Here is a 25815-nt window from a genome sequence, read left to right on the forward strand (position 1 = left end):
CTAAATTATATTTATTTTGTTGAAGGATAAAGTCATGGATACATACCTGAGTCCTAAATGTACTGTACTTCTCCCCTGTTCCACCCCAGAAAGTGAAGCAACAGCAGGTGAATATTGACTGTTCTAAATTTTATAAAGAACTCAAAATAATAACCGTTAATCACGAGAAACTATTTAGATGAAAAGGAACAAGTTGGAGGAATTATGAACTGAATGTTCAATACCAAGTGACCAGTTTTCCTAAGATGCTTGCCTTTACCCTATCCTTTTATTCTATAAAGTAAAATTCCTGTGTTTTCCCCAAAAGTTAGCCTGGCTAACTTGTGAACTAAAAGCAGAGACCAGGAAACCAGATGACTAGCATGATGTTACGATCTTGTACATATCTAAATAAAAGCAGATCGCATTTTAATAGTTTTGTTTCCTAGCCAAATCTATTTGATATATCCCTTTTCTCCCTTTCAAAAAACCTGTACTGGCATGAACTTGTGCCAATTTTTATTTCCCCCATTTTTAATGACTAATTTAGAAACTTTTCACATCCAAGTGAAGTCATGAAGAACAGTTTTGTAAGGATTTGCTGCAAGTTTTGTCCACCACCCATGTGCATAGTACTGTTTTTTAAAAATATGTGTATCTTTGTGAACTTTTTGATAGACAATGATGATACTTATTGTAAGCTTCAGTCACAAATTTAAGGTACTGAGGGAGTTGGTGGAAGAGCTCGCTCGCTAAGCCACTCTCCATCATTTATCATCAGTCCTTGCTAAATACGAAGGTCCCAGACAAATGGATTTTGGCAAAAGTGATGCTAATCCACAGGAAGGACCAGGAGGAGGATCTGGGGAACTACAGGCCTCTCAGCCTGACCTCTGTGCCCAGCAAGGTTATGGAACACATCACCTTGAGTGGGAACATGCAGCACACACAGGAAAACCAAGGGATCAGACTCAGCCAGCAGGGTTTAGGAAAGGCAGGTCCTCCCTGAGCAACCTGATCTCCTTTTATGATCAGGTGACCCACTTAATGGATGAGGGAAGGGCTGTGGATGTCTACCTGCACTTCAGTAAAGTCTTTAACATCATCTCCTGCATCATTCTTCTGGAAAAGTGGGCAGCCCACGGCTTGGACAGGTGCAGCCTTCATGGCTAAGAACTGGGTTAAGAACTGTCTGGATGGCCGGGCCCAGGGAGTGGTGCATGGTACCACATCCAGTTGGCAGCTGGTCACTAGTGGTTTGCCCCAGGGCCAAGTCCTATTTAGTTAAACTTTACTGGTGATCTGGATGAGGGGATCCGGTATACCCTCAGTAAATTCACAGGCAGCACCAAGTTGGGTGGGAAGGGTTCAAGAAATGACAGGACATAGCATTTAGTGCCATGGTCTGGTTGACAAGGTGATGGTCAGTCAATGGTTTGACTCAATGATCTCATTTTTTTTCCAACCCAAATGGTTCTGTCGTTCTGTAATTATAATTTGGCTCACAAGAAATAGGCAAAATACCCTCAAAACACAAGTACAGGGTTTCCTCCTCAGTCCTCCCAAAACAATAAAATCTTATTATGCTATACTAACTTTACCAGAATGGCTAACAGCATTTCTTTAATAAGTTTCTTAAATATTTTTCAAATTATAATGGAAACGGTGTATGCATTTAAAATATTTTGAGACATCAAAAAGCACAATGGTCTTCTCCCTTCACCCAGTGTGACATGTATGCCACTGTTATAAAATGAAAATTAGCAACATGCAATTCTATACTTCGGAGAAATTTTTTCTTGTTATGCTTTTCACTGTTTATAATTCCATTACCCACCTACCCTTTCATTAAAAACTTCTACACTCCTCCTTGCCCAGCAGTAAGACATACAGAGGCAATACTTGGTAATCTTATATGGGAGCTCTGGAACACGTCATGACCTGCTCTGACAGAGCTATGAGCTCATACTATTTTATCAGAGGACTGAATTATAATAAGAAAACTCAGTTCTATATCTGATAAAATACTTTAAGTGGCAAATTAACAAGAGATTTTTCTGTAAAATTACACACAGTTGAAAAGTTTAATCATGTTGAACAGGCTAATGACTTGGAAGTAAACTACATCAGAAGTTAGGAAATAGCTACTTGCACACAAACTGGGAAGAATTCCTATTATGAAAATGTATACAGTAGCAAATGTGTACTTCCCTGAATTGGGGGAGTTTCTGCTGCATTTTCTGTGCTATTTTGTTGATAAGATAAACAGGCCTATGTATGTGTTACACATTCTGAGTTCATGAGAAGCAATTTGTCTTACCCAGGCTGAGGCTTCAAGAGAACAGAGAACTGGGGTTGTTGTATCTGGAGGGAACAATACTGAGAAAGGCTAAGGAGCATTAGTGGGCTATAATGGCATTCCAGACCAGTCAAAGGTGGAAAGGATCAAATCTGCTTTCTTAATTTTTGAGTGGAAAGGATTGAATCTTCCTTCTTAATATTTATGTGCAGTGTGTTCTGACATAGCCTGTCTGTCTCTCACTGATCATTTTTACCAGGTAACTTTGAATAAAGGCAAAGGCTGATCAGGTATCAGAGGCTGAGGTACTGATGAAGCTGCTATGACCGTTACAACTTTCCTAAAATGAATGTTTCCACGAAGTCTTGCAATTTTTATGTTGTCATCATCTTACTCCAGGTACATCAAGAGAAGTGTGACTACATTGTAGACTGCTATGTAGTTTGAAGGCATACAAACAGTTTATGTACTGGAATTATACTAGACTCAGCAGTGCAGCACATGAGACAGTTTACTTTACTGTTTCTCAGAGCAACACGTCCCAGCAGAATAGATTAAGCAATACAGAGCTCCACTCCTCAAGTACCTAAACTAGCTTGCGATCTCTACACTGTCTGCAAACGCAACTCAGAACGCATCCAAAGGAGCCGTTCACTTAGTGGTACAGTCTTGAGCCTCTGCAATGCCCTATGTGGGACACAGCCTGGGGCATGAGTGTTGCTCTGACTCACACCACCCCTCCAGCAGAGCATTATTCAATATAGTAAGTATGGCCATCGACATTTTGGCCAGAAGCAGAAACATGACTCCAAAATTAAAAGCATAAGTCTTTATAGCCCGAGATGAAGATATCAAGCGGAAAACAGCCCAGTCCCACTTTATGTGTACCAAAACAAAAAGTACCACTAAGAAATCAGGAAGAGTGTGGCCAGCAGTTCAAGGCAAGTGATCCTCCCTCTCTAGCTGGCCCTAGTGATGCCACATCTGGAGTGCTGTCTCCAGTGCTGGGCTCCTCCACACAAGACAAGGAGCTATTGGAGAGGGTCCACCTGAGGGCCACAAGGATTATGAGGGGTCTGGAGCATCTCTCTTATGAGGAGAGGCTGAGGAAGCAGGGCCTGTTTGGTCTAGAGAAGAGAAGACAGAGGAGATCTCATTAATGCATATAAATATATTGAAGCCAGGTGCCAAAGGGATGGTACCATTCTTTTCAGTGGTTCCCACCAACAGGACAAGGAGCAAGGACCATAAACTTAAACACAGAACATTTCACCTCAACATGACGAAGAACTTCTCTACATTGAGGATGGCAGAGCACTGGCACAGGCTGCCCAGAGAGGTCCTGAAGTCTCCCTCTCTGGAAACATTCAAAACCTACCTGGGCGTGTTCATGTGTCATCTGCTCCAGATGACCCTGCCTTGGCAGTGGGGTTGGACTGGATGATCTCCAGGGGTCTCTTCCAACCCTAACAACTCTGTGAAATGGAGTAGATATTACTTACATGTAATAGACGTTAAACTTTTAGATTTAAAAAAAAAAAAAAAAATTCAAAAAACCCCAAAGCACTGCAAAGTAAACTTCACGTTCCGCGTTTAAGCCAAAGCAGGCGACGTGCAGCAGAACGGCTGAAAGCTTTGGAGTTCTGTTTCCTGTTCCTGACACTTCGGGCGTGGGAGTCAGTGCAGCCGCCAGCGCTCCGCACACCGGCACCGGACAGGGACTCGGTACCGAGGTGCCGCTCCCGCCCCGGGCCGTCCGAGCCACCGCGTCCTCCCAGCCGCGGGGCGGACGGAGAGCGGCGGGCGCCCTCTCCGGGCGGGGCCGGGGCGGGCCGAGCGCCGTCGCCGGCCGGGGCGGCGCCGCCAGAGGAGGGTCCCGGCGGGTGCCGGCGCTGCTGCCCCGCCTCCGCCGCCCTGCTCGGCCCGGCCCGGCCCGGCCCGGTCCCCTGCGCCGCACGGACGGTCCGGGGCCCGCGGCCGCCATTGGCTCACGGCGCCATCCGGGCACTCGGCGCGGCGCTGCCGCTCGGCCCCATCGTCCCAATATGGCGGAGGTGAGCGGACAGAGCGGGCCGGGCGCGGGGCTCCCCCGCTGCCGCGCGGGGCTCCGCGCCCGCGGCGCCCCGCGCCGCCCCCGCATCCCCAGGGGGAGCCCCCGGCAGGGCCGGCCGGGGCGGCGGGGCCGGGGCGGCGCGGCCTGCGTGGCCAGGCCGAGGGACGGGCGCGGTGCCGGTGCGCGGCCCGCGGGACGGGCCGGCGGTGTCGCCGCCGCGGAGCGGGCGGTGGAGAAGCGCTCGGAGGGAGGGAGGAGGAGCGAGCCCCGGGCTGGGAACAGAGAGGAGGCGGCGGCCGGTCCGATCTCTGTCACGTCCCGCCCGACCGGAGCCGGAGGGAGCGGGAGCGCCGGCCGGGCCTGGCGCGCCTCCGGGGGCCCTCCTGCCAGGGGAGGAGGAGGGACGGAGAGTCGCGGGCGGGAGCGAGGGAAAGAGGGGTGGGAGAGGGTGAGCAGGATGGAGGGGCCGGCAGGGATGGGACGCGGGGGCCGAGGCCGGCGAGCAGCAGGGGAAAACGGGGTGCCGGGGAAAGGGGGCAGCTCTCAGGGCTTCGTGAGATGGAGAGCGCTGCCTGCTGCCGAGCCGAAGGGAGTCTGCTCTCACCTCGCTCTTTCTTCTTCCCTGCAGGCTTCATTTGGGAGTTCGAGCCCAGGTTCGTCCTCGCCCACCTCCTGCCCTGGCACCCGGCCTGTCGCCCGCGCGCCGCTCTCTCCTTGCTGCTCCTTCCCAAATTAATCCTCTCGTAGTTTTCCTGAGGCTTCGTGTACACGCTATTAACCACCTTCCAGGTTCTTAAGTGGAGATGTGGGCTGCGGAGTCCTTCTCTTAACTCCAGTTGCAGTTAGAAATTGGCTGCTCGGAACGCAAAACGAAAACAGTTTTGTGGCACTTTTAAGTCTGCATCTCAGTAAATCCGTGTAGCCTGGAGAGACCACCTTCTCTTGTTGCTGTTAATTAGAGGCTTGTCTAAATGTTTGAATTCTTGGTAATAACAGAAAATGTTTAAAATCATAACAATAAGTAATTTTTAGGGCTGTAACTGCTTTTAAGGTTCTTTGGAATACTTTACACGAGCAAACATAATTAACATCAGCAGGGCTGTTCTCAAATACTTGGGGAACGTATTTGCTTCTGTGCAACTGCCTTCTGCACTGGCTGCTTGTCATCCTTTTTAACTACTCCTATGAAGTTCTTGAGCTTGTGTTTTTCAGTATGGTTTTAAATATTCCTAGTGGGATATTGAACACTCAGAACCACTGAAGAAATGGGACTTTTTAACGTAAAGTCAGCCAGTGAAATAGAACTTCCCCTTGTGTTAAATGCCAAATGAGTTAGAACAGCAATTAGAAGCAATAATCTTGAGCCCACACGTATAAATACAGGTTTAATAAAGACAGCTGACACTTCTGTGATTCCTTAAAACTGGAGCAGGATGGTCAACAGTGGGGGAATTAAACACATAATGTCATTACTACAACTGTAGGACATTGTCAGCTGAAACTGAAAGATCTGGGAGACCATAAATGAATATGAATATGAATATGAATATGAATATGAATATGAATATGAATATGAATATGAATATGAATACAAAAGCATTTGTGGCCTGAATGTTTCTCTACAGCATGATATTACAAATTTTCACAGTCTCGTCTTAAGCAAGCTAAATGAAGTTTAGTTACCTGCGTATAAGGAATGAACATTTAACATAATTGCTGAAAAATTAGATGCTTTAGGGTTCAGAAGTGTTAGTACATACAGTTGTCTCTTTCAAGGCTGGAAGCAGTGCAAAGAGGATTTTGAAGGGGATTGAACATTTGTAGCTGTTTCCTTTGAAACTTTTGAAGAAGTTGTTTCATAGAAATAATTCTTGATAAATCTTTTCTTTGCTGCTTGTAAGCCAAGGATTGCAACAGAGAACTAGTATGTAAGGGGAAACCAGAAGTAAAAGAGAAATATCCTAATCTGTTTATTTTGTCCATCCAGAAAGGCATAAGAAAGTGAATATTACAGACCAAAACAACCCTATTTAGTCATGAAAAACTGTCTGTTGCACCACAGACGTGTCACAATGGCTTGTTAATTAACGTGATTCATTAGAAGCATTTTGTTTTTTCCTCCATATTTCTTGAAACTCTGCTATATGTATTTCTCTAGATCAAGTGCTATGAATTAAATTAGTTGTATTAAACGTTGTATCTGTGAGGCTAAATTGATTGGAAGTGAGTCTCACTTTATTTTGTTGTTAGTAGAAGTGGATTCAGAACCTAAGTTACCTGTTTACTAGTGAAAAACTATGGTTGCTACCATGTAAATCACATAAATAGAATCAGGTGCTGTAGATCACAGCCTTGCAGCATCTAAAATCTTGTGTGTGCTTTGTGCCTTAGTGATCATTTCAAGGGTATTTTGAACAACCTTTAATTCAGTAAAATATTAATTTGGGATTGTACTTTCTGGAAGTTTGTCCTTAGGTACTTCTTCCAAATACTCTATACATATCAATAGAGAAATCTATGTTTATTACTTGAAAATATGAAAAGGGAAGGTCAGCTGAAACAGCTGATTTTGTCAAGTAGTTAGGGATTTGTTACTCCACTGAGAGTTCTGACCCTTTTTATAAAAGAATTCATGCAAATTAATGTGAAATTTTTTCACAGTTGGCTCTTTATCATCTGAGGATCATGACTTTGACCCCTCTGCAGAAATGCTGGTACATGATTATGATGATGAGAGAACTCTTGAAGAAGAGGAAATGATGGAAGAAAGCAAAAATTTCAGCTCTGAAATCGAAGATTTGGAAAAGGTAAAGAGTGACTTGCTCTCTCATGGGTGTCCATACATACTGTAACTTTCCTAGTGAAAAGCACATTCAACCTGTCCTTCAGTGTGTGTAGTGCAGTATTCTGCAAAAATGCATTTGCAACTTGTTTAAAAGAAAATCAGATTCAGCTAGGATGTAGTAGTGCATCATCATAAAAAAGGCTGAACTTAGCTTCTCAAAGGTTTGCATTCTTTTCATTTAGTAGTCCATTTTCTTTGGTAGAGAAATCACTGTTGAAGTTTTTAGAGGCCTGTCATCTAAGATCACTTAACTTTTAAGTTGAAACTGTACATTTTGCATACTATTAAAGTGACATCTAGCTGTATTTCATTCTGTTGGTCAGGTTTTGCTTTTCTAAACAAACAGTCCTGTTTTAGGCATGATGGGTCATGTTAGTTTACTGTATAAATGATTCTTCTGTGTCTTAGTTTCATCAGTTTGGCATTCAGTGGGTGTACAAAATCATCATGCTCCTTGGTCTTTCCTGTTCCATTTTACACTTTTTAATTAGATGTTTTTCATATTTACACTTCTTGTTCATCTGTGACAGCACATCACCTATTCTAAATGCCTGCTGAACACTGAACACCCACAGATTGATGCTGCTTGAGTTACTGTTTGGTGACCCACTTACACCACTCAGCTTAACTGCGGGTTTTGGTCAAAAGACTTCCAGGAAAGTGTAATGTTTAAGCATCAAATGCAAGGCTGTGTTTATATACTCCATGTAGAAACACATTTTCTGAATGTGGAATTGACAGTGTTTATATTCCTAATTTTTTTTCTTCCTTAACTACCTTAATTACATTTTTGCTGATGATGAACTTGCAGTTATAGTGTAAAGCAGCTTGCTGGGTCTAGTGGTTAAAATGGAGTTGTTACTCCACAAAATTCTCTTACTGCTTCTATAATTAAAGAAGGACTGAGGGCCACTCATCTGAAACACTTTATTATTTTAGTTCCTGATCTTGGAAAGACTTGGACATGAGTTTAGCTTTAACCATTGTGAAATGTCTGTGCAGAAGTAAGACCTTAGCTGAGTAAAGAAAGTAATTTAATCAGTGTATGAATTCAACAAATTTTTAGAGGTATAAGTAGTGGAAAATATTTTTAATACTTTGGTGGCTTGAATCAGGTGACTAAAGAAAATCTTCACTGTTTATTGTTTTATTAATTGTATTAGGATGCAATTATGATGATACTTACTAAAGCCACTTGATAAAAGCTGTTATAAATCAAGCCTTTCTCTTGATTTTTGCCTTGTCAGCTGTCTTTCTCCTGTTACCTTCTGAGTGGTTAATATAAAATACATTGTGCAAGAGATGAAAAGGAGGGCTTAAAAGTTGTTATATTGGTTTACTTTTTTAGGGGTTTTCACATGTGCAGCTGTAGCTATATAGGAATTAAGTCTTTGAGATTTCTGCATTTCTCTCTTGAAGTATTGACAAAACATACCTTACAGTATGAATCAGATAATGAGCACATTTTTAATACTTACTCTTTACCTTCATCCAGTTAACAGTTTTCCCCAGTACCCTGACAGGACTTCACTGTATGCCAAGAGACATGTTTATGAATTATTTCCATCACAGAATCATGATTTTCAGTCCCATGCCTTAAAATATTTTAAACCTTTAATCATTCCTGCTTTCATTTGAATTTTGTTTGTTTTTTACTTTTGTTCTTCAAAACGTCCTATCCTCTCAGGCATGAACTGTTTACAAGTACTTGGCAATATGTTGAAATGTTGTAAATCTTATATTAGGAAGGAAGCATGCCATTGGAAGATTTGCTGGCATTCTATGGCTATGAACCCACGATCCCAGTTATGGCAGGTTCCAGTGCGAATAGCTCTCCAAGTGAACTTGCAGATGAACTTCCAGATATGACTCTAGATAAAGTAAGTCAGAACCATTTTCCCCTGAATTGTTATTTAAAAGCAGTAATCTGGGCAACCTTAAATTATATTTCACTATCTCTTTATGCACAAAATGTGTATCTCTGTTAATTTCAGTATATGTTATTACTCTGAATTCCTACCTTTTCAAAGATATTGAGGACCTAGTTCTAATAATAATTATGACAGTTTCAAATAGCTAGCACCTTTAGTGGCACTATATTAATACAAAACAGAAATGAGCATGTAAACAGTTTTTCTAAAAAACATGCAAAAGAACTTTGAAGTAGGTGGCTTGTTGTTTTGTTTGTTTTTTTTTTTTTTGTTAAGTGAGATTTTTCAATAATATATGCAATGTCCAGAAATAATTCTGAATTCCAGCACACATCAAGTACCAAAATGGTTGTGTGTATAACTTGAAAATGCAATCATGAATGCTCTGGAATTTTGTTTTCAAATGCATATCATTTGGGAAGGTCTCAGCTTTGGGGAATGAGAGAGAAATTGTTATATGTGCGGTGACTATATATGTTGCATTGCTGAAGTAAAAACCTAAAATTGCAGCTTTTGTGGTTTCCGAGTTAACTTTAAATTCTGAGATTTTTGGCCACAAAGCATATGCAGCTTGTAGTTAAGCTTATAAAGTACAGAAGTAGTAAGTATGTATCTTGTGTTTTTTTTTTCCTGTGAGTATGATGTAATGGTAAACTCCACAGAAAGAAGGGTATAATGATGGCGCTGCACATCTGATTCTCATTAGGATTCACGATTGTGTTGAGGCTACAAAAATGTAGTTGGCTTGTTGTCCAATACAGTTTTTTCCCTTCCAAATCTCTATCAGAGGGGTTCAAACATGTCTGCTCATGAAGGAAGTGTGATGTTTATTTCATAATATCTTTTCTTTGACGTGCAAAAACATCAACTCTTTTGTGTTTTGGAAAGTTGTCTATTATCTGTAACTGTCCTCTCAGCAAAAGTCTAAAAAAACTCTGTCTGTTTTTCCCCAGAGTTTAGGGGGCTTTTAAAGCTTCAGTGTATCTGTGATGCAAAGAATGACAGAATGTTAAATATGTGAGGCAGTTTACACTGGTGCTTTTTACTGGAAGCAGTTGGAGGAACATCTGAGACTGATGCTTGCAGAAGTAAATTCTTACATGTTTGCCATAATAGGGGTTAATTCCCCCTTTGTTTTCTACGTTTCACTCTGAAATGAACCACTATATTTGTTCTTAGATTTAGGAGGAGCAAACTAGCTTTTAATTAAGGGAGTACGGTCTGCTACATTTTCTTATGGTAAAGTAACTCCATTAAAGAGACTTAACAGTTTTCTGAATCTAAATGCTCACCGGTCTATACTTAATAGTTAGTCTGAGGTTTTATTTTTTTATTTTAATGATACAGGAGGAAATCGCTAAAGATCTCTTGTCGGGTGATGATGAAGAAACACAGTCCTCTGCTGATGACTTGACACCATCAGTTACTTCACATGAGGCTACTGACTTCTTTCCTCGGCCATTAAGATGTAGGAAACCTAAATTTATAATAGTACTCAAAGAGTCTTAGCATTATATATAGCTTTGTGCCCTATAATATCAAAATTGCAAAGTAGTGCTCACTGTACCAAGAGTTGAGAAATAGTGCTATGCAAGATATTGTACATGCACTTTGCCTTTGGTTGGTACTTAGGCTGATTACCTAGAGGACTTCTATTTGGTTCCCTGCTCAAAGCACAATTAAAATTAGTTTCTCTATGAATAAAATATCTTCATAATCAATAGTTAATACAGTATTGAGGAACACCCTTCATGATTTTCAGTATGCTAGTGAATTGTATGAATATGTAACCCATTCCTTTTAAATTAGTGTTTCTCTACTAAGATTTTTGCTGCTGCTTTTAAGCCAGTGACTCCTTCGTGCTGCCTGTGGATGTGAACTAGGACACAGTGTCTTTGTAATTGTTTCCCTTCACACATTGAACACTTTTCCATAGGACTTTATGGGGTGAACCAAAGTAGTTTTATATGGGATGGGGCCTGTAAAACCATGACCCCCAAAATTTCACTATCCAGGGAGCTATGATGGGAAACATCTGGGAACCAGCGGTTCAATTATCCAGCGCGGATGAGATACTCGTCATTACCTGTTGCATCTCATTTGTTCACTGGTGTCCTTGAGTTAGAACAATGTGGAGAATTTTTATCACAGTTTTCATTTGGCAAGTGTCTCAAGCTATTCCATGGGGGATTTCATTGCTCTAGAGAAGGAAGGGATAAAGGGAGTGTACTGCCTCAGTCACCAGCAACTGTAGCCCTTCGCATGCTGCTCTGTGATAAAAGTAAGACATTGGTATTGAAAGAGAGATACAAAAAAACATTGTAAGGCCCCTTTTTCAGTTAAGCAAACTCCAAAACTTGCCAGCGTTTGTGAACTGTTAATTAATATGACATTTAAAGTGTTGCAGGTTTTTGGAAAAAAAGTATTTACCCCCTCATCTTACTGAGGATTAAGAAACTGTTGTCTTTGTTCTCAGCTGTCATGGTTTTTTATCAAAATGTTACTTTGTTAGAACATTAGGCTGGACATTTTAAAAACAAATATCCACCATTTCAGGGAGGGAGATGTCAGTTCTCTTTACTGTTGGCAGTTCCATCTTTTTTCTGATTCCTTTCTATTTCTCAGATACTAAGATAACATTAAGTTTTAAGATAATCATGTCTAATACATAACATAGGCTATCTCATAAAATTTACATTAATTGGATAGAATAATTGCCTCTCGTTGTCCAGGCATATTATTTCATGCATTCAGGTTAGCTTCTTTCTTGCTACTTGTAAAACCAAAAAGAGATAGACTGATGATTGTAGTAATGGCTACAGAAGGAGAGCCTCAGTCCATGCAGTCTTGGATATTTTCTCTGATGTTTGTGATTCTTTTTATTTGTGGTGAAGCTAAAATTTATTAGTTTTTCAATTTATGTTTTCTCTGAAGTTGGAGGATACAAAATAGCTATAATCATATCAGAACTGTAGATTCCATTCTGTTGGGGGTTATACAGTTGTAAAAATAGAATTACTTCAAACCTAGTGCCACAACGTTCCAGGTTCTAAACTATGAGTTATTCTAATGGAGTACTGTATTTGAATTGCTTGGAAAGCTCTGCTGTATTTCTTCCTAAGGGAAGGAAAAAGATTAAAGAAGAATAAGCAGTGTTTTGTTGTCTTTTACTTATTCTGCTTGGTGTGTTCTCTCCTGTATCTTCACACCATGCTAAGGCAGTCATGTTTAAAGGAATGTTTTGAGTGCCCATTAAAACTTCTGATGAAGGTTTTAGTAGGTGATAAAGACATGCCTTCAGCTTTACTCTTCCTCATTAACCTGAGGCTGTGTCATAGCCCTGGAAGTTTTCTGTTTTTTCTCTAAGGTATAAGCTTTTATTGAGAAAATTGATGAAGAAAAATTATCTCATTTCCTTTTGACTGTTGGAAATATAGTAGATTGTCTCAGTTGCAGTGATGATAAATGTTTCAGTTCTGCAGTATACAAGTACCAATGCATTCTGACTTCATGCTAGTTTGATTTTTATAGAAATGTGGATGAACAGACTCACAGCAAGTGTCTCCCTGCATAAAAGCAGGTGCTCCTTTCAGAAGTAAAGTATATCTTGTACTTTTGTGTTTGAACCGAAAATTCTTCCTAGCTAAAAAAAATTCCCCTCTTTCTGCCTGAAGCAAACACCACATGTGATGGAGATAAGGAATCAGATGGTGAAGATGTAGAGGCAGACCATGGTAATTCATCTGAAGATTTGAGAAAGGTAATAATTATATTTTTTAAAAGTAAAAAAACCTTTACTGTTAAGAAAAATCTGTTAAGAAAAATCTATTAAGATTTATAGCATGTATCAGAAGTATCCTAATTCTAGAACTCTCTGTCAAATGCCAAGTTAATGACACTTAATGCTTCCATGTGCAGAATATTGTTAATAACTTTTCATTGTTACTACATTTTCAGGAAATAATGGTTGGTTCACAGTACCAGGCTGAAATTCCAGCTTACCTTGGCAGATGCAGTGATGATGAAAAGGGTAAGTTCTTCTGACTGTCATGCTAGTTATTTTATGTTTGTACATAACACTTGATGGAAAAATGTTATTTAGATTTTTAAGGTAAATTCAGTGACTTAGCTGAAGGCTCAGGGACCTTTAAAAAAGGCACTAGAAAACTAAAGTAATGCAACCATTAATTAATCAGTCTCAGAACTGTTACTCTTAACCTCAGAGAGGACATTCTCAAGACAAAATTGGAGGGTTAATTCTGAAGTATTTGGTAATATTAGGAGGCAACAAGCTGTGGGTCAAGCAGGAAATACTTTCATCAAAGAACCACTGCAAGGCTATGAATATGTGACTTAGTTCACGCTGAAGATCTTACAAGCAGTATTTTTATTTGCTTGTGTTTTGGCAAATACTGCCATGTGAGTTACAAAACTGACATAGAAAACAATATTTCCTTGATGGTCCTGATACACCATCTCTTAAAAAATATGATGTTTTATGTATGATGGTATTCCAGTGCAGATTTAGGTTTAAAACTGCAGTTGTGCTAGAGTAGAAAAAGAACTTTATTTAATAGAGTTTTATTTTGTATGTTTAAAAACCTGGCACATATAGCTGTGGAGTTAAAAAGGCAGATAACGAAAAAAATTTGTTCATGGGTAAAACAGCTATGAAATTAAAAAGCAGGGTGATATAATAAGAAGAAACGAAGAGCATTCTAGGTTTTCTCTGTAAATTTTTTTATATTTTGTAAGTTACTTGTGTTCTGTTACTGTAGCTTTAAATGGGGATATTATTTAAGTGAATTATATCAAGTCTCTTCAACATTACTACCTGCTTTTTTGAAGAATACTCCTTTGCAATACGGAGTAAGAATGTTTGGTATGGAAGGAGCTGGCAGTGTTAAGAAGTGAACATCTCTGATGTTGCTTAAGATCTAGGAAAGCCTCCAGTTTTCAAAGATTCAAGCATGATGCTGAATGGGGGATGAAAAATGGAGGAGTAAGAACCAGATCTATGTGGGTATTTCTTTTGCGATTAACACGTCTTGATGTCTCCTCAGCCAAGAACTAAGAAAGTGCCAATAAGCAGAGCATGACCAAGGAGAGGTTAATCTGACAACTTTCTCTCTAATGAGCTGGTGCTAGAGAGAATCAGTGAGGGTCTTGTCTGATGGTATAGCTAAGAGCAAAGTGGTAGCTCCCAGATCAGACAGCTCGAGGAGCTCCTTCTGAGATTATCAGTCATAGACCCGAATAAGAAGTGCTGCATTGCCTTGGTTGATAAAGGAAGCTGAAGCTGAATGTCAGCAGTGCTCTGGAAGGTTGAACCTGGATTTAGGGGTGGAGCATTCTATGAAAGCCTTTTCTCTATTCCCTGAGAAGCTAGTGATGGCAAACAGGGGCTTAATTTTGTGCTATATAGTCTCAGCTACCAGAATTGTGCTAGAAGGTAGTTCTGCTCTCCTATAAACTTTACACTTGTAACATGTCTGTCTGATGGCTTTCCGTGTTCTCAAACCATAAAAGAACTTTCAGAGGTGCAGTTTTATTCCCCACTTTGGCTTAATGTTTCCTGCAGTTTTAGGAGAGCTTTGAAAATCTCCATTTTTTCTGCTCTAGCAGCCATTATGCTTCTGTGTTTGAATCAAATAACTCTAAATTTTTATTGCCAAGAGAGTATGTGAAACATTATGTGCAACAGTAACCACACCTATTGATCAGGGTAAAGGATTTATAGTTTGATCTAGTGTTGAAACATATGCACATACTGGCAAAGGTTCAGGCCAGCTCTTGTGCCTGTCCAGCATATTATCCTGGAAATAAGCTGCCTTAGGAGGCGCATACATAATTTCAGTGTCCTATGATGGAGGACTGTACATCCTAATTACTTGTAAAATGTACAACGTACCAAGTATTTCAGAGTATTCAGTTGTTAGTGAATGGAAAACCAAATTACCACATTGAGATCTAGATTACCATTCTGCTGAGTAATTTTTGGCAAATTTTAGTTGAAAATGGGTAAATAGCTAAAGTGAGCTGCAATTTAAAAGTGGCATGATCATGCTTGATTTGGTTAATTCTGTGTTCCTGTTCTTTGTATTTGTGAAATAGCTTTTAATGTTACACCCTTAAAAATGTCACACCTGGTGCTAATGGATTTCTGTTTTATCAGCTTATGAAAATGAAGACCATTTACTTTGGAAACCTGATGTTATCTCAGAAAGTAAAGTTAAAGAATACCTTTTTGAAACCTCCTTAAGAACAGGAAATGAAAAAATGATTGGCAGAATTCCCGAAGGACTGCATACACGGGACAGTGAACAAGTACGTTTTATATCCTGTTCCATTTGTGACACACTGCTTTGTAATTAACGTGTGTTCTCTTTCTCTGCCTTGTATTGTAAAGGCACCAGTACTCAATTTCTTCATTCTTTAATGGGATGTTATTTGGTCAGGATCTTACTTGTAATTTTATGCACATGCTTAAAAATCACAAGTATTTAAATGTTGGCAGTATTGTGACCTGTAATGTTTCTGATTGTCATACTGTTGACAAATTTAACTTCTTTAATAATTGCATATAAGATTTACCTTTTTTTTTAATTAAACCGTGTCTCACCTTTTAGATGGCTTTGCTTTTGGCTGTTATTTTTAAATACTCATCATTTTCATAAATAAGTCCTCTTTTTTCTTACATTAGATAGGCTCTCTGGAAGGCTAATTTTGAAGGTCTGGATTGAAAATTGGAAAACTTTGACTACTTCTAAGGTCTTTTTCCATTTTGTAGGCGCTGTATGAACTTCTTAAAAGTAGCCATAATGTTAAAGAAGCAATTGAGAGATACTGCTCAAATGGAAAGGCGTCCCAGGGTAAGAGAGAGTACCTGGTTTTTCAGAAATGTTTGTTTGGAAAAAAAAATGTTTTGTGGGAAAACCTTGAGTTAGAATTAGATCATCAAGCACATCACTATCCATGATAACTTTAGCACAAATTTGGTATAATCTGATGGTTGGCAAGTTGGAAGTTCTGCTACAGAAGTTTGCAATTCGTAGAAAGGTTGAGGATTTACTTTTGACTTTCCCTTCTTTCCTCCACTGCTGTTGTAACTGGCACAGATTGAGGAGAGTGGTGGGGAGAGTGGTGATTCTGCTCTCACAAGGCAATTCTCACACATAATCTAGTATCTTGTTGAGATCATGATCGATGACATTTGTACCAAAATCAGGAGAAAGTGTCTGGGTACATAAGAAGCCCCACTCCCTTCCTCACTGTGCTGACATTGTGCTATGCCAACTCTAAACTGGTTCTACCATATAGTTCAATAGCATTGCTTGAGTTTATGCTGGAAAATGAGCTTCCATCTTTTTTGTCCCTATTGATTATTACTCCCTTAAATGAAAATCAGAGTCATTTAGCAGAAATAGTTCTTTGTCCTGTATTTTTGCATATGTGTTGCATAAAGTAGAAATGGATTATGAGCCCTGGTGTAAGTTGGTGTTCTTGCACATAGCCCCTATTCAGAACTGGATCCAAAGGAAGCTTGAGTGTTTACAAGTGGAGTGCTGTGAAAGACAAGTGTCTAAGTGACATGCTTTAACCCCAGCTACTAAGTACCACACAGCTGCTCACTACTTCTGCACCACCACCAACCCCCCCCCACACCCCCCTGGCTTCCTCAGCTGATGGAGAAAAAAATCAGAGGGAAAAAAAAAGTAAAACTTGCAAGTTGAGCTAAGAACAGTTTATTAACTGAATCAAAAAAATATAGTGAGAATACTAATGACACTGATGACAATAATAGCAATAATAATTGTAATGAGAAGAGGAATAAAACCCCAGAAAAGTGAGTGATGCACAGTACAATTGCTCAGCACCTGCTGACTGATGTCCAGCCTGTCCCCAGCAGCGATTGCCCCCTCCCAGCCAGCTCACCTCAGTTTATATACTGGGCACATTAGTCTGTTGTATGGAATATTTCTTTGGTCAGTTCAGGTCAGCTCTCCTGGCCATGATCACCCAGGCCTCTTGTGCACCTACTTGCTGGCAGAGCGTGGGAAACTGAAAAATTCTTGATAGTACTATTTGTCAACAACTAAAACATCAGTGTGTTACCAACTTTATTCTTGTATGGGGTCCAAAACACAGCACTGTAACAGCTACTAGGAAGAACATTATCTCAACCAAAAGCAGGACACTAAGGTAAAGCTGAAAGGCACAAGAAAGACTATTAGAAGAATGCTTCAAACATCTCATGTAGAAGAAGAGATTATATAGGCCTAAACAAAGCATCAGGTGCAGGACTGTATCCTGAATTCAGTACCCCTTGGCAATTTAGATTCCTGTTTCAGGATTGAAAAATACCTTTGACACTGTCTCCCACGTCATTGCCCTGGCTTGGGCAGGTGCACTCTTCACTGGGTAAAAAGTGCCTGGATGACTGGGACCAGATAGCGGTGGTGAATGGAGTTAAATGCAAGCGGTATTCCCCAGGGATTAGTACTGTGCGTGGTTCTGTTTAGTATCTTCATCAGTGTGCCCCTGGGTCAATTTGCAGGCATAAACAAGTTGGATGTGAGTGTATCTGCTGGAGGACAGGAAAGCTCTGCAGAGGCATCTGCACAGGCTGGGTCAGTGGGCCAAAGCCAATAGTATGAGGTTCAACAAGGCCAAGTGCTGGATCCAGCACTGGGGTCACAGTAACCCCAACAGTGCTGCAAGCTGGGGCAGAGTAGCTGGAAAGCAGAAAAAGGACCTGGAGGTCGACAGCAGGTGAATGTGATCCAAGCAGTGTGCTCAGGTGGCCAAGAAGGCAAATGGCATCCTGGCCCGCATCAGCAGTAGTGTGGCTAGCAGGAGCAGAGAAGTAATTCGTCCTTTAAACTTGGCACTGGTGAAGCCACACCTCAAATCCTTAGTTCAATTCTGGGCCCCTCACTTCAAAAGGAACATTTTGGTGCTGGAGCACCTCCAGAGAAGGGCAGTGGAGTGGGGAAGGGTCTGAAGCACAAGTCCTGTGAGGGGCAGCTTATGGAGCTGGGGTTGTTTAGCCTCGAGAAAAAGAGGCTCAGGGGTAACCTTATCACTCTCTACAACTACCTGAAAGGAGGTTGTAGCCAGATGGGGATTGCTTCTCTCAAGCAGCTAGTGACAGGATGAGAGGAAATGGCCTCAAGCTGCACCAGGGGAGGCTTATATTGGATATTATGAAGAATTTCTTCCCTGAAAGGATGGTTAAACATTGGAATGGACTGCCCAGGGAGGTGGTGGAGTCACCCTTGGAGGTGTTCAAGAAATGACTGGGCATATAGGGCACTTAGTGCTCCAGTTTAGTTGACATGCCAGTGTTTGGCCAAGGCTTGTACTCGGATCTCTGAAGACTTTTTCAACCTTAATGATTCTGTGATTCTGTAATATTGTCAGTGCCTTTCTCTTCGAGTAACCACTGTGTTATGATCTGCTCTACCCACTGAAACTCACTATTATTCTCAGTGTGGGAACTAAAAATCCACCACTCCCAGCATAGTTTTTCAACAGTGAGACTTTACAGGGGGATATTTTCTTCTCTTCAAAGGTTGAAGACTCTTAGTAAGGAGTCAAAAATAATTGGGGCTGAGAAAGAAAGAGCATGGCAGTGCAGTGGAGTAATTATTATCTTCATCTAGGAGCACTAAGGTCTTGGTTTCAATGTCTACTTCCAGAAATGTATTGGAATTGGGCGGGGGGGGGTCCCCCACTGGTTTTAAATATTAGTTGAATGGAAACTTTTTGGGTCACTATTATAAATGTAAGATGCCTGAAAAATCCCTCCTTATTTATATATATACCCAAAGTCACAATCAAGATAGGAAAGTAAGAAGAGTCTTACTCTTTTTTTGAGTTATTTTTATGTTGTTGTTTGTAAAACTAAAATCCAATTTTGCACATAGGTCTGAGCTCTGTCAGGCCTTCTTCTCTGTGATGCCTAAACCAAAGTACTGCTCACTCACTCAAAGAAGGGTCATCTGTTAAAACAGGTTTTTTCTTCACTCCTTTTTCCATGTATGCTATGTAAGAAGAAATACTGAGAACATTACCTATCTGATGCTATCAAATATTGTTTTGACGACAAACTTAATAAAAAAAAAATAAATCTTTTGAATATCATTTGCCCTCAAGGCAGTGATCATTTTGAATATCATTTGCCTTCAAGGATGAAAGATTTCAGAAATCAAACTCTTCTAGAAGATTCTTTGTAAAGAAGAATGTTATATTTCACGTAGGATATCTGTTCAGTAGAGGAAATAACATGGATCTAAATAACTGAGCTACTTTTTCTTAGAATGTGTTTGGATATTCATCCATTAGGAACGAAAATTTTATTCTTTGTGAAAGATTAGTGAGCAAAATCAAGTTTCTCATGCTACTTTTGTAATTGTCTAGAAGAGATGACAGCATGGACAGAAGAAGAGTGCAGAAGCTTTGAACATGCACTTCTGATATATGGAAAAGACTTTCATCTCATACAGAAAAACAAGGTTAGTATTTTACAGTTAAATGGAAGAATTGGTAAACTATATGATGCTGAAAATATGTAAAAGCAATAGGTTTGCCAGAAACTGTACAGAAGAGAGAAATAAGAACAATATTAAAACCAGTTTGGCGTTTTTGCACTAGTTTTTTCCTTAGATGTCACTGGAAACCTTAGGCATTGCAAGATGAGTCGATGTATTACCTCTGAAATCCATGTGTTGACATTACTTCTATTTATGCGTGTGCATTACAACTCAGTTTAAATGTGTCCCTCTCCTAGAAGTACAGTATTTCTGTACCATGGCAGTAGGAGGGGAGAATGCACCTTTATTAAATTAACCAGGAAGGTGCAAGTTTACAAAATCAGGCATAGCTCTTTTTGTTTTTATAAAGTGTAGTCATCCATCAGTACTCACTTTTCTGAGCAGCAGAGAAGTTCTAATCTTGACCTGGATTGCTTCTGACGGACTCCTCTGTGCCTGAAGAAGATGGATTTATGTTATTATTGTTATTATTATTACTATTTTAATTTTTTTTTTTTTTTTTAGTTATCAAAGAGCAACAATTGACTATGAATGTTTCAAAATTTCCTGTATATCTCCTTTATGCTTTTGATACCGCGTTGAAATTTTTTTTTCTTGAGTCTGGTGTTCTTGCTGTATTTCAAGTAAACTTTATAGTGTTGTGGTTGATGTTTAACAACAGGCTCCCATCCTAAATAATATGTGGGTGAGTCAGATTTTAAGGGGACCTTACAAATGAACATTGATGCATCAGAGGTTAAAAATAATTTTTTCCAACGTGAAATAAATTATGTGTGTGTGTGTGTCTGTCACTATGGACCAGAATTTGTGTAAGAAATCCACTTTTGTGGGGGGGGGTTGCTTTTGACTAGTAGGTAAAAGGCCAGAAAGTTTAGGGAAAGTTCTGGGACCTGGCATAAGGTGATGTCCCTTGTATACTGAAAGTATCAGTTGGACAAGAAGCATAACAACGTACATTTCTCTATCATGCAGATCTGTTTGAAGTCTCCTAAGGAAATTTGTTTGTTCCAGAACAGTAAAAACTAAATTACTGAAGTTGGAATTGGGAGATGGCAAAACCCAAGTCTTTGCATTAATCTTGTCAGTTCTTCTTGTTGCCCGCTAGGTAAGAACCAGAACAGTGGCTGAGTGTGTGGCTTTCTATTACATGTGGAAAAAGTCAGAACGTTATGATTACTTTGCTCAGCAAACAAGATTTGGAAAGAAGAGATATAACCATCATCCAGGAGTTACGTAAGTAAAATGTTCTTGGAATGTGTTTTCTGATGGAAATCATAAATGTAGGAGACTTCTTCCCCCCACTCCCCCTTTCTGTCACTGCATTGTAATGCTTCAGTGGCCATGGCAACTGAAATTAAATCCATCATCGTTTGTAGGTCATGTTTTCTGGTTATATAATACATGGTGGATGCAATATTCTTTCAGGGACTACATGGATCGTTTGGTAGATGAAGCTGAATCCCTTGGTGGAGCAGTGCATTCTTCAGCCTTAACATCTAACAGTCGAACAGAAACCATTCCTGATCAGCAGCTGAGCATTCTGAACTCTATTACTGCCAATGAGTTGACAGGTAAACCAAGAAAAAAAAACATCTCTTTGTTAAAATTGTGCGAACAACTATTTCATTTGCATTTGTGTTCATCTGTTTTCCAGCACTGACAAACAGTGTAGCCACAGTCTGCCACACTTCAGATGTGACCTGCCTGGATGACACCTTCCCTCCCATGGACAGCTTACCACGAGCACCAGTTAATCATGTGCCTGTTGGAACAGAAGAATTGCTTAATTTGCCTAGCAATGGTGAAAGTGATTGCTTTAATTTATTTGAGACTGGCTTTTATCATTCAGAGCTAAACCAAATGAACATATGCAGTGAGGAGACAGAAAGACCTGCAAAGAGATTGAAAATGGGAATTGCTGTCCCAGAGTCTTTCATGAATGATGTCTCTGTAAATAACCTTGGTGTGGACTTTGAGAACCACACACACCACATTACCAGTGCCAAAATGGCTGTTTCAGTGGCTGACTTCAGCAGTCTATCTGCAAATGAGACAAATGGTTTTATCAATACCCACGCTCTCCACCAACATGCTGCCCTTCACTCGGAATGACTGTGAAAAACTGAACAAACAGTGGGTACTTTATGCAGTAGTAGTAAACTTGATGGGAGCTATCAGGTTTGCCTAGTCTTTCACTGGAAGTTTGAACTTTATGACATCAGTGATGTCTTTGTATGTATAGAACTATATCTTGATTTATCAAGAGTAATTTCTTTTTTCAGTCCATAAATGTGGAAATGTCATAGGATGTTTGGCAGAGTTTGGGACTAAAAGAACTCTGTGGTGCAGCTTTAAGCTCTGCTTCAGTTTTATTTTAAAGCCTGTAGACAGAGGCCACCGTTCCAAAACCAGCACACAAGTTCTGAACGGATTGGAGTGGCTTTTTAGTCTAAGTTACTTTTGCCGTAATGAATGCAGTGGAATAACAATGTTTACAGGTACCAATCCTGATCCCTGCTCAATGTAGCATTTTTTTTTCCCCTTCTAAAGGCAGGGATGGGTTTATTTACTTTAAACTGCACAAACATCCAAGGATATTTTTTAAATGGAACCTTTTCTCATGTGATACTAAACTAGAGCACTTCAGTTTACAAAACAGCAAATTCATGTTAGTGGAAGCTAGCACAAGAAGCTTAACATGAGTAAAGTGAAGATCTACATTTGGATTCTGTTGCAAAATTATAGGCCATGGCTACCTTACCAAGAGTAATCATGCTGCCGTAGATGTCTGTGTACTTTAAACTCACTGGCTTAAACAGATGAGTTGTAGGCTATATTGAATTTGGGTGGGTTTTGTCCACGACTTTGAAGAGTAAGTAATGCAATCGCGTACCTTAACTTTCTTAACATAGCTGATGCTGTATAAAGCTACAGTCTGCACAGCTTAGGATTTACCACTCAGCAAACAGGCTACATTTGGAAGACATTTTAAATTGTTAGGAGCACTGCAGTTCAAAGTGCTACAGTTTTGAGGGACTGTCTAGTTTGCATAGGAATAGTAGAACCTTGAAGTGCATGCTTGGAAGTTTTTATTTAGCATGGATTGCATTTATTTGTTTTGGCAAGTCATTGGCTTCAAAATGGCACTTCACTTCCTTGGTCAAATCAGAAAGGATGAGTAAAAATGTCTCCCATAAAAGCAACTATTTCAGTAAATTTTTTTATTTTGAACCTTGAGTGCAATTTAGCTATCCAGGAAGTTTGTCTAGCAAATGTTTGCTCCAATTCCTGTAGGAGAGTCAAACCAAGCATAGTATTGGCTTGTAACATGTTGATGTAGCATACAGCTTGCAGGGTGTTTATTGGGAGCCTGAACCTTACTTCGGTAGGATTGCCCCTTTCCCTCCATACTTTTTCTTTGCACTGCTTTATATTACAAATTTAATTGCCACTAATTTGTTTTCATTATTCAAGTGATTAAGTTTGCGGTTTTGATATTTGTAATAGTTGCTTCAAGATTATGCTGAGTAATTAGAAATTAGTGACTTTAATATTTGAAAGGGAGGAGGGTATTTATTATGCGTACTGTGAACTGCATTGACATCCGGAGTCTTAGATGCAGCATATGGAATTTTCTTTACAGCATTGCAATGAAGATTGCTTTGAAGTGTTTATGCAATAGGACATTTACCATATTAAAAACAAATTAATTTCGCACAGTGGACAAAATGGTAGATATAATTTTTTGATCAGTTCTTAACTAAAACATCTGAAATATGTAACTTAATTAAGTACACAGTAAATAACGGGTAGCCCTGGCCCTGTGTTGTACTCTGGACATTGTTAGCCAAGTTCTCAGCTTCTTACTGCTCATTTTGTGCTGAGCTTTGTACCTTGTTTCTTTTGTTTATAAATCAACCCATTTTAAGTAATTTTGTAAAATACTGGCCATAAATCCTCCATTGTTATACATTCAAGTTTATCTATGGGTTTACAGTGAGTGGCTGGTCTGCATAAAAATCATTATACAAAGATGACTGAATGCTTATACCAGTTGCACTTAAATGAACATGCCCATTCTCATTAGCTGATGCAGTAATATATTCAGTTTATCTATGCATTGCTGGGCTCTTAATGTAGGCAGAGACTTGTCTAAGGTTTGGGTTGTCAGCAAGTTGAAAGGACACTTTAGTTATTTAATAAAGACTTTGACCAAAATTCAGAAAATGATATGAGAGAAAAGTGAATTCCGGGTAGTCTAATATAAATGCTGATCTTACTTAGCCTGTTGGCTAGCTAGCTGGTATCGTTTACTTTTAATTCCTTGTTAAAATGAGGCAATAATTTGCAAGATTTCGTAAATATGTAAATTCTTCATATCTTTTTAGATATCTCTTTCAATATTTTCTGACTACTTCTGTGTATAGTAACATTTTTGTGCATGCTTGATGTGACATTCATAAATTTGTACCACTATGACTTTATCCATGTAAAATAGCTATTTATTGAACTTTTCTTTTAAAAGCTGGACTTACTTTTTTTTTTTTCCCTCTCAGTTTAAACATTTTAAATGGAGAAGTTGTTACTGTTTATTAAAAGAATTGCGTTCTGAAACTCAGCATGGAGATAACTGAATCGCAACCATATGAAGAAATTAGAATGCCTTAGTTCTTGGATGGTGAAGCACAATTCTTATAACAAACTGTGATGAATTCTTTGTCCTTTGCCACATGTTTTCTTCATACAAACAGACCAAAAAAATCCATAATGGGCAATTGCAGTGTTGGTAAATGTGTTCTTTTTATGTACAGGGAATCTGAAGAGGGTAGCAGATTCATTTAGAAGTGTAACTGGTGCTGTGATTATAGCAATACCTTTCCTTCAGTTGGTCACACATCATCTTCTCATGCTAGGTTCTTAAGTGTTTAGTCTTCCTCTTGTCATGGTCAAACGGCTGAATTTACTTGAAGTATGTACAATACTGTTTGAGGAATATGAAATTGTATACAATTAGGTCAATGAATTTTGCAATTGAAACTGAGAGTCAAAAATATAGGAAACCTTAAGTTCAAGTAGAACACAGTGATACTACTTAATTTAACCAAAGTCTCTAGTGAGTATTTCAAGTTTGAATGTAAACTAATGGATAAACTGACCAACAGGGATACTATTTGCCCAGCATTACAAGCACATTGTCTACAGACAGGGAAAGGAAATACAGTAATTTGTAAGATAATAATGACAAGGTTACTATTTTTTTTATTCCTATTTTTCACTGAAAGAAGGAGGAAGATACTATCAATTGTAATATAAAGTAGGAATGGATATAGTCTTCCTAAAAGAACAGAGATTCCAGTTATTCTCAGTTCAGAGTAAGTACCCTGTGCATAACAACAAATCAAGTGACAATCGGAACATGTTTTAGTATCAGATGTTCAAGAGGAAGTCGCTGTTGTTGCATTGGTTCTAATATTTGTACATAAACACTGATTTTTTTGAGCATTATTTTGTATTTGTTGTACTTTATTACCTGGTGTACAGTTCCAGAAATAAATGTCTGGAAACCTTTCTTTACTTGTAAAGCTTTTCGTGAATCTGCACCATATTTGCTGCTTCATTTCCAAAGACATTTAGCAGTTACTCTGAACATACTTTAAAAACTCTAGTTACTGCTAAATCTCAGCCTACCACTCTACCTAGCACTGCATGGAGAAGAGTGAAAAATGTGGCACACAGTGATGCAGGTAAAATAGTAAAGTAATGGTTTGTCTCAAATTTTTAAAACACTATGACTTAAGTGTAGCAAATCTAAGATGAGGCTTTATTGTGGCTTCAGAGTATCACACTGCAGCAGGTTCACCCAGTATTCAGACTACACAGTAAGCTGTGGGGAACACATTGCTGTTCTCTGGGGGAAGAAAACTCACCCAAATTCTTAAATCCACATGAAGCTAGATTACAGGTGTGAATACAAAAATTTTACTTGGCTTAGGCCTTAACACTGAATTTAAAGTATTTGAAATGCTTTTGGCCTGATTTTCCTTTCCCTCAAGAAAAAAAGCACTCATTCTGGACCCTGAAAAGCACTGTATTCCTTGTAAGATCTTACATACCAGTTCTGTCCAAGGCCAGATGCTAAGTTGCTGTGCTTT

At 39.5% G+C, this 25815-nt stretch overlaps 1 protein-coding gene across 2 annotated transcripts; it reads left to right on the top strand.

The window, feature by feature from the left end:
• The first annotated feature begins 4211 nt into the window (after positions 1-4211).
• On the top strand, positions 4212-25245 carry MIER3 (MIER family member 3). 2 transcript variants are annotated; one of them, XM_027878934.1, is made up of 13 exons: positions 4212-4332; positions 4960-4984; positions 6993-7138; positions 8922-9056; positions 10455-10575; positions 12782-12867; positions 13065-13137; positions 15283-15434; positions 15898-15979; positions 19530-19624; positions 20769-20896; positions 21089-21234; positions 21318-25245. In XM_027878934.1, exons 1-13 carry the CDS (start codon positions 4324-4326, stop codon positions 21773-21775), a joined length of 1656 nt encoding a protein of 551 aa, XP_027734735.1. In that variant the 5' UTR covers positions 4212-4323; the 3' UTR covers positions 21776-25245. The 2 variants fall into 2 exon arrangements, with proteins under 2 accessions (XP_027734735.1, XP_027734733.1); XM_027878932.1 differs by having other exon boundaries at positions 4251-4332; positions 19533-19624.
• Positions 25246-25815: the final 570 nt, after the last annotated feature.

This window comes from Empidonax traillii, unplaced genomic scaffold, assembly GCF_003031625.1.
Source record: "Empidonax traillii isolate 1590-97213 ecotype Southwest subspecies unplaced genomic scaffold, ASM303162v1 scaffold47:size1546949, whole genome shotgun sequence".
NCBI lineage: Eukaryota > Metazoa > Chordata > Aves > Passeriformes > Tyrannidae > Empidonax > Empidonax traillii.